General features: G+C 31.7%; 1 protein-coding gene across 1 annotated transcript; it reads left to right on the forward strand.

Moving 5' to 3' along the window:
• The first annotated feature begins 956 nt into the window (after positions 1–956).
• Positions 957–8,446, forward strand: LOC106708592 (DNA repair protein complementing XP-C cells homolog). The gene is made up of 11 exons (XM_045678186.1): positions 957–1,466; positions 1,571–1,686; positions 1,970–2,240; positions 2,434–3,795; positions 4,027–4,713; positions 5,022–5,293; positions 5,602–5,843; positions 6,326–6,551; positions 6,687–6,855; positions 7,227–7,381; positions 8,207–8,446. Exons 1-11 carry the CDS (start codon positions 1,097–1,099, stop codon positions 8,402–8,404), a joined length of 4,068 nt encoding a protein of 1,355 aa, XP_045534142.1. The 5' UTR covers positions 957–1,096; the 3' UTR covers positions 8,405–8,446.
• The last annotated feature ends 1,295 nt before the right edge of the window (positions 8,447–9,741 follow it).

Genomic DNA, 9,741 nt, shown 5'->3' on the forward strand with positions numbered 1-9,741 from the left:
TACGTTTTCTTAAAATTCACTTTACGTATCCGTTTCACGCAGCATGGCTTGGACAACTTATAGTTGTAAGACGTGTTCATTCCCAAATAGTAAAGAAATTTAAAATAAAAATACTAAATAATCAAAAATCAAAGAAGGTTGTTAAAAATATCCTTTCTGTTTAAAGTATTTTTAAATAAAAAAAATTAAAAAATTTGACCATACTTTTGTAGAATGGAAAGCATCTGGCGTTATGTTTTGACAAGTTTAAATTAATAAAATTTTAATAAATCATCAAGACACTTTTTAAGCAGTTTAAGCGGGCGCAGACAGATGTCGCTACAAACCTATTTGCGATTTCGATATATTCTCGTTCAGTCGGCATTTTTATATAAATACTAGCTGTCGCCCGCGACTCCGTTCGTGCGCAGTTAAAAAAAACTTTATAGGGGTATGAATAATAGATTTTGGCCGATTCTCAGACCTACTGAATATGCTCACAAAATTTCATGAGAATCGGTCAAGCTATTTCGGAGGAATACGGGAACGAACATTGTGACATGAGAATTTTATTTGTCCGAATGCGATGATTATGATGAAGCAGACATCTTAACACCTTTGATTTTCACTTTTAAGATAGCCCGCGACCACTCTTAAATTGTTGGCGTACTTAAGTCGACATGACAGTTCTTTTGACAGCAAAATGTCGTTGAGTGACGATCCAGTATAGGAAATGTGATATTGAGTGGCCTTTAAGCATGGTACGACTTGAGTGGCATCAAAGTTGAGATGCGTCTTTAACTGACTTACGAAAATTCCATATTGGAGTTTAAGCGTGGTCTTATAATTTAAGACGCTCTTACATATTTAAGTGACGTTTCAGTATTCGGGCAATAATCTGTTATTTGATGTACTTGATATGTCGATGTCATTTTGACAGTTGAAACTTGACATTGGCATTAGCGCCAATATTTTAATGTACCCAAATTTGATATCAAAATAATAAGAATAAAACGCTGTTGAAGCGTGTAGGAACGTGTTTGGGCTTTGGGCAATTAAAGTGTTTCGCAATATTTTATGTTAACACAAAGGATTCAGATTAAGCAGATTTTTTACTATGCCTACGACTAGGAAGAAAGTAATCAAAACTGTTTATAAAGATGACGATGAAAGTGATGATATGGGAGGCGACTTTAGCGATTCCGGTTCGGAGGCCAAAATTTCATCGGCTCCTAGTTCTGATGACAGTATTAACGAGGAAGAAAATTGTCCATCGTCGGACGACGAAGTTCACAAAAAGCCACAAAAAGTCTTGAAGGCTAATCGAAAAAAGAATCCCCAATTTGCCAAAGCTTTTATCAGTAAAATAAACAAACAAGTCAGTGCCGAAGATGAAGATGAACCATTGCCTGTTCCTACTATTACAATTAAAGATTTAACAGAAGCTGATAAGTTATTACCATCAGTACTTAATCTTTCAGAAAGTGGTAAGAAATTACAAATATTGATGTCTTTATTAAAGTTTTGTTATTGGGTTCTTGGCTTCTTATATTCTTATATTCTTGTTCTATAATTCTACATATCATTCCAGACAGCAGTGATGATGAATGTGCTAAGCCAACAATTAAAAAGAAATTTCATACAGAAACATTACCATATACAAATCCAGAAAATGATGACAATAATGCTGGGATTGAATATAAAGATGTTAGTATCATTTTTATTTATTAAAAGTATATATTCAATAGTAAAAATTGTTATAAAAATTACATTATTTCTCAGCAATCACTATACTATCTTTCACCAATATTATTCTATGACATATCCAAGTCATATTGTTTATATGTGATAGCATTTACTTTAATATTATATTAAGATAACAATTTCATTAGCTATTTAGTTCTATGTCATTAATATAGTTTGATTTTTCTTTTATGTTATTTTCCTTCTAAAACTTAACTATAAACAAGTGTGAACTTCTTGTTTACAGGTATGGTCTGTTAATGAAAAAGATGAAAGTGAAGAAATTGCCAAGAAAACATTTTTAGAATTAGAACAGCATAAAGCTAAAGTTGAAGAAGCTAAAATGTCAGTTTTAAAGTATTCATCACACAACCAGAATGAAAATGAATCAGATGTTAAAGATTTACTGGCACTAGGAGAAGATATAGAACATGATGTAGGGACAATCACCAAAATGAAAAAGAAGAAAGTACATGACCAAAGTGATTCAGAGGTGGAAGATTGGGAAGAAGTAAAGGGTAAAGTTTTGAAAATTTGTTTTACTGTCATTTTGCAATAAATTGTTTTTTTTTTTACTTAATTCAATTTATATAAACTTCTTCCTCACTTTTTCTATTTTTTTAATTTTAGAACTCTTTCTTTTTCCATTACAACAATTGTGTATACTTACGAAATTATATTGTCTTATTAAAATTATAACATAATTTTCAGAGAGCAAATCAATACCCCAACAAGGGTTACAGCTAATTGTAGATATACCAGATTCAATATCAAGAAGAACTAAAAAGATTGATGTTGAAAACATGATGAGAAGAAAAATGAATAGAGTAAAAAAAGAGTGTCAAGTATACATGCATAAAGTTCATGTTCTATGTTGGCTGGGCTATGGAAATTACATTAGCACTGTGTTAAATGATCAGGAAGTTATGTCTACAGCTTTATCACTATTGCAAAATCCAAACTCCAAGGACTGCTATCCCGGACAAAGAGTTGACATGAAATATGTAGAACAAATAACCTCTTGGTATCAAAAGACATTAACATTAAAAAAAGATAAACATGAAGGTAAATTTAGGCCAAAGGCACCAAAACTAAAGGAAATACTAATTCAACAAATAAGAAATAAGATTCTTACATCAAAAAAATATCTTGTTTATGTGTTTGTTTCTATGTTGAGAGCGATAGGTCTTCATTGCAGGGTGATGCTAAATTTTGTAACAGTACCAATAAAGCCTCCAGCTTCTGAGCTACATTCGATTTCAACAAAGAGTACAGATAAAAGTAAAAGTGACAAAAAAGAAGCAAGTAAAGATAAAAACATAAAAAAATCTAATTCCATAAAGACAAACACTAAAAAGAAAATTCCACAGTTAGATGGAAATTATGATTACAGTACGGATAGCGATAGTGATATCAGCAACATTATGCAAATAGATGGCAATGATGATAAATCACCACGTATCACAAGGTCAACAAGAAGTAACACAATAAAAGTAAACCAAAATAAACAAGTGGCAAAAAGCAGTGAGATTATTTCCAATAAAATCTTGCAGTTTGATGGCAACAATGATGAAATATGTCCTAAAACACACTCTAGAAAAGCTGTATCAAAAAATATTCCCAAAGAGTCGGAAGGTGCATCACCACCGAAGAGGGCTAAACAAACCGAAGGTAATGATTCAAAACCAGTCGCAGCTAAGAGTAAATTATCGCTCAATCGACAAAGAGGCAAGAAAATCAAATCTGGTAATAACTTGGAGGTGCCAGAAATTGAAGAAGCTACTGAAGAAAATAAAGAAATCACAGCAAGTAAGTTTTTTGTTGGAGATGAAAATCCTAAGAAAAGATCAACGAGAAAACGATCTGCAACCACTAATTCAGGCACATCTAATGACATGGTAGTACAGGAAGTTCCTAAAAAGACAACACAAGGGAAAGTTAGAGCAAAAAGTACACCTGTAAGAAATGTTAATACAAAATCAAATGAAGAATTATCAGAGTCTGCAAGCAAAAAACCCAAGAGTTCTTCTTCAAAAGAGCAGGAAAATAAGAAATATCCTTTGAAACCGAAAGGTATGGTAGATGATCTGCTAAAATAAAATTCGTTTTATCTTTTTGTTAATAAGTAAGTGATTCTATTCGGTTAAGAAACAAGTGCATCGCGTTCCTTAAGGCCAATGACACATTTGCAGTTCCTCTGGTATTGCAGATCCATAGGCATTGATGATTACCTTGTTGTTAGTTGTTACCAAGGTAAAAAAAAGAAGGTATTAGTTATAAAAAATTATATATTTTTAATTTCAGATACGACTGATAATAATTCTGATGAAGATGATTCAATGCAAGATACTCAAAAATCGGATAGTGATGATGACTTCAAAATTAAGAAAGGAATTGGATCATATTCAAGAAGTGCTAAGAAACCCAATAGTGCAAAACTGAAAGGAAAACTTTCCACTCAAGATATTACTAAAGACGATCAAAATAAACAAGACCAAAAAGAAAAAACAAACAGTGCAGTTATTACAGCTAAAACTAGATCAGCAAGAGCTGCTAGAAATACTAAAATTGTACCAAAAATCGAAGTTTCCACTGAAGAAAATATAGAAGTAATGGCAAGTGAGTTTTTTACTGGTGAAAAAACATGCACAAATGTTAATAAAACTAAATTATCAAGGAAAAGATCAACAACCACTAATTTAGAAACAAATCAGGCATTAAAGACAGATGTAATAGAAAAAAATGCAAAAACAAGATCAAAAAGTAATCCATCGAGAAATGCCAATACAAGTAAATATTTCAAAGATGTGTCGCCTACGAAAAAAGCTAAAAAAAATGAAAATGATTTAGAAGATGAACAGAGAGTTAGTCACAAAGATCTTTTAAAACAAAAAACTAAGGCTAAAAATGATGTAACATCAGACTTAGTGGACATCATTAAAAATAGAGTGAAAGAAGCAAAAGCCGAGTCAAAGAAGAACAAAGTAAAAGGTTAGTAAAATTTTATTAATTTCAGATTTATAAGTAAACTAATGTTCTATCTATGCCAAATTTTAGCGAAATGCGTTAAGCGATTCACAAATATTCATCCATCCATCCATCTAAACATTTGCATATAGACTGAAAGAATGTATTAAGATTTGAATTTCATTATATTCAGAGTATTAGAAATTAACAGAAGATAAGCAATTGAATTTTCATAATAACTGCCTTTTTCCAAATTTATATTAATTGAGTAGAAAACATTAATAGAACCACATTTGTATCAACAAATCATTTAAAAATCACATAAATTTCAGGAATAACTAATAATTCAGATGAAGATAGTGATCATTTACCAGAAGAGGACATCAAACCTCGTGTGGAGGTCAGTGATGATGACTTTAAGCCTGTCAAGGTAGGACCTAAGCCGAGCACATCTCGCAGGATAGACCGCAGAGTCTTGTCGGATGATGATGAAGTTCTTCCCGACAGGATTGATGTGTGGTGTGAAGTGTTTGTGGAGGAACTAGAAGAGTGGGTGGCTGTAGATGTTACTAGAAATAAAGTGCATTGTGCAAAAGAAATTTATGTAAGTAAAACTTCTGCAACACAAACTTACTTTCTTTCCATTTCTATATTTTGTATCTTACTAATAAATAACTATAACTAAGTTATTAAAAAAATAACTATATTCATGTGTTGAATTAATCTATACACATTAATATAATTGAAGTGTCTGTCTGTGTTTTAGCATTGATAATAAGGAAAACCCATTTTTTTTATTTTACCTGTCTTTTTGTATGTATTTCTGGCTGACGAAGTCGCGGGCCACTGCTAGTCACTAATAGAATAAATTATTTGTAGAAAAATTAATTATAGAAGATTGCTCTGTTTCAGTCAAAGGCTACACATCCAGTGGCCTACGTTGTTGGCTGGGACAACAATAATTATTTAAAAGATCTAACAAGGAAATATGTACCACATTGGAACACAGTCACTCGTAAGCAACGGGCAGAAGTGTCCTGGTGGAACACAGCTGTGGCCCCGTGGCTCGGACCTAAGAATGCACGGGACAAGGAAGAAGATGAACGTCTAGATAGAATGCAGCTAGAGGCACCATTACCGACAAGTATTACTGAGTAAGTTTCATGTGATTTTTTTTATTGTGAATTATGTCAATAGGAGACAAATATGATTTATCAATGTTTCTAACTCCACATTCATCTATATGTATAAAAGAAAGTCGTGTTAGTTACACTATTTATAACTCAAGATCGGTCGAACTGATTTACCTGAAAATTGATGGGGAGGTAGGTTAGAACTAGGAGACGGACATAGGTTATTTTTTTAATTCCGTGCGGAGATCAGTGGGCGACAGCTAATTTGATATAAATAAATATGACATTCAAAGTCCACAAAACTTTTACTCTCAAAGGAAATAGGTGATGAAAGTTTGAATGGGAATATGTAAGGTTTATATGAATATTTTGTTGTATTTTATAATTTTAAGTAAAATAATTACCCTAATCATTAAATATATAACCCGAAGACAATATTTCATGCGGACGAAGTCGCGGGCACAGCTTATATGTAATAAGAGAGGTATTGATATAATTGATAGGTACAAAAACCATCCTCTGTACGCTCTGAAGCGACACCTACTGAAGTTCGAGGCGCTGTACCCCGAGGATGCTGCGACGCTGGGCTTCGTGCGCGGCGAGGCGGTGTATGCGCGGGAGTGTGTACACATCTGCAGGTCACGAGACATCTGGCTCAAGGAGGCTAAAGTTGTCCGACTCGGAGAAAAGCCTTATAAAGTGGTTAAAGCCAGACCAAAGTGGGATAGAGTGAGTAAATTGATCTATTAATATACAAGAGATTATTGTTCTCGGCATTCAATAGTATGCAAAAGTTAAAATAATTTCAAATTATATAGGTTATGTTCTGCATTTGTTATTTTTACACATTTTAATTTTTTTCAGTTATCTAATAAATTAATCACAGACAAGCCACTTGAACTTTTTGGTCCATGGCAAGTAACTGATTACGAACCACCAGTAGCTGAAAATGGTATTGTTCCGAGGAATGCATATGGAAATGTTGAACTGTTCAAAGAATGTATGATTCCTAAAGGAACTGTACACATTAAATGTAGGTTTTTTTTTCATACTTTATCAAATGGTTACAAGATTTAAATTCCAATTAAATAATCGTACAAATTATGTACCATCTTCATTTTTAAATATTATTCTTAGTAATATTATAAATGGGAATGTTTGGATGGATGGATGGATGTTTGAAGCGATCTCCGGAACAGCTGAACGCATCTTGATGTAATTTGGTACAAATGTATTACATAGTTTGGAAGAACACATAGGCTACAAAGAAGTTAGGTTACACATAGGCTAGAGTTGCCACAAAGAATTTTAGTTGAAAACTGTACTTTAGTATCTAAATTTGTAGACTAACCCTATAAAATCTACTGGACATAAAAATTAATCTTTACATTGTTTTGATTTTAGTGCCCGGTTTGAATAGAGTGGCCAAGAAACTGAACATAGACTGCGCTCCAGCACTGACTGGTTTCGACTTCAATGGAGGGTGGTCTCATCCGGTCTATGATGGATTTGTGGTTTGTAAGGAATATGAAGAGATTTTAACTGAAGCGTGGGTCAAGGTACACAAATTATCTACTTACTATTATTTTAAATGTGACATTTTAGAAGGATAAATAATAATAATAAAAATCGTTTATTTAGGCCACAAAATTGTAGCAATTATATAGTAATAGTATGCCTGGTTCCTAAACACTAGGTAATTGTCACAAGGTAACTTCAAAACGATTCTAACTGAAATGTGGCAAAGTTATAAATTACTAGTTGGAATAACGTTTAGATTACTTCCGCGCGGACGAAATCGCTCGCAAATGCTAATTATTTTTTTATTTTTAGAAGGTTACGAAAATTTTTTGATATATTCAGGGTGATTGTGTTTAATTACAATGGTAGCCCAAAATTTTTCCATTGAAGCAATGTTTAAAGTTATTTTTTTAATTAATTTTGTGAATACCTTTATTCAATTTGTTTATTTGAAAAGGAATAACACTTTTAGATTTAGTAAAAACCATCAAAATTATCTTTTACAACTTATTGAAATATGCCTATGTCTGTAATGGGGAGAAAAACTGTCTGTCAAAGCCCATAATAGTTCAGCTCCAAAATATATAAAACCTACTTAGGCACAGAAAATGGTTTAAAAGAAAAAATACACGACAACTACACTTTTTTGACAGGCTAATAACACGTGATATTTTGTGCCTATTTGATTTTCGCCATTTTGGGACTTAAGGTACCAGTTTCTAGCAGTGGTGAAGATTCAAACTATTAATAGAGATAGAATTAACTGTCAGTAATATCAAAAGGCGCATTTAAGCAAGCAAAGGACAGTTTTTCTCCCCATAGCTTAGCAGTACCTTTGTTAAAACCCTCAAATATAACTCCAGGATCAAGAAGAACTAGAAAGAAAGGAGCGAGAGAAAATAGATGCAAGAGTTTACGGTAACTGGAGGAGGCTTATAAAAGGTTTATTCATACGAGAAAGACTTAAGCACAAGTATGGCTTCGATGGTCCCTCACCTGGCACATCACAGGACAAGAAAAAACCAAAAGGGCCACGTCTTGTTGTTAAAAAGAAAAAATAAGTGAATTGAAGGAAAATTTATAATTTGAGTATGGTACAAATTTTTTACACATTAACTTAAACTTTTAGGATTATACATGTTTTTAATTGTCATTATTTGGACAAATTTAAGGTATTTTTTAGGCAAACTATTCTAAGGTTATTGTGAGAGATTTATGCATTTCCTTCCTACCTCAGTTTCCCTTTTCGTCTAATATTTTATAATTGTATGAATCCAGCAATATTTAAATGTAATAAGAATATTTACAGGTTGTATTTTATACTGATTTTCATATTTAATTTTCCAACTATAGCATGATCATTACACAGGTTATAATTTGGTCACTATAAAGGTCAATCATTTAGTTTACACTCTGCTTAGCACAGTATTTAGATAACACTTTCACTGTAGTAAAAAATGAATTTGTTGGAACTGCGAGCAATTTTTCAAGAATCGAATCAATTCATTTTTTCATAAATTAGATTTTGATTTGCATCCAATTCTAGATATTAAGTGATCGTACTTTTTCTGATTGTCAAAATACCCCTGTGATTTTTATTGAATTTTAAATTGTTCTATATATAATCTAGTTTGTGAGTCTATCAATAAGTTTACAGTTGATTAGGTTGTCCAAATGGAAAAAAATAATTGTTAGTTTTTTTTTGTTATAGTGATTAAATCACATATTTTTTAGGTTGTAATTTAGCTTGTCTTAGCTGTTTATGCAGTTGCTCGATAGATCATAAGAAATTAGAATAAAATTGGGTAAATTTTAATAAGCTTGCCTTGAAGAGATTTCAAATCTTTGTCAATAACAATAATTAAGTAACAAATAAATCCCTGATTTGTTCCGCCTCTATAACATTTTAGTATTCTTTTAAGAAAACAGATTGCGAAACAATATATTATCTGTGCAAAAGATTTTTTTTCGCGAGTATTAACTAAATTCGACTTGAACAAATTAATATTTTTTTACTTTTAATTACTAATATATACATCCTAAATATAAAACTTCCAAGCAATATTTTGTCGCTATAATGTAAGTTAAACAAACATTGTTGTAGTTCTACGCGTATGTAATCTTATAAAAATAATCAGTTATTATGAATCTGCTCTGAATATTATATCTGTCTTTTATACAGTGTATTTTATGTTATAATTTGCATTTTTATTTTTTTTGCTCTTAATTCTTTTATTTAAATGTTATGATTTGCATTAAAACGATTGATTGTTTTTTTTTTGTTTGTATTTTTTATTTTCATTTGGGATTCAGGAATAAAAAAGTGTGTTTTGGTTTTATTTATTTATTGAATATGAAATTAATGAAGAATACTGCCACAAGATCTGCAATAAGCCGA

This window comes from Papilio machaon, chromosome 5 (assembly GCF_912999745.1).
Source record: "Papilio machaon chromosome 5, ilPapMach1.1, whole genome shotgun sequence".
Taxonomy (NCBI): Eukaryota; Metazoa; Arthropoda; class Insecta; order Lepidoptera; family Papilionidae; genus Papilio; species Papilio machaon.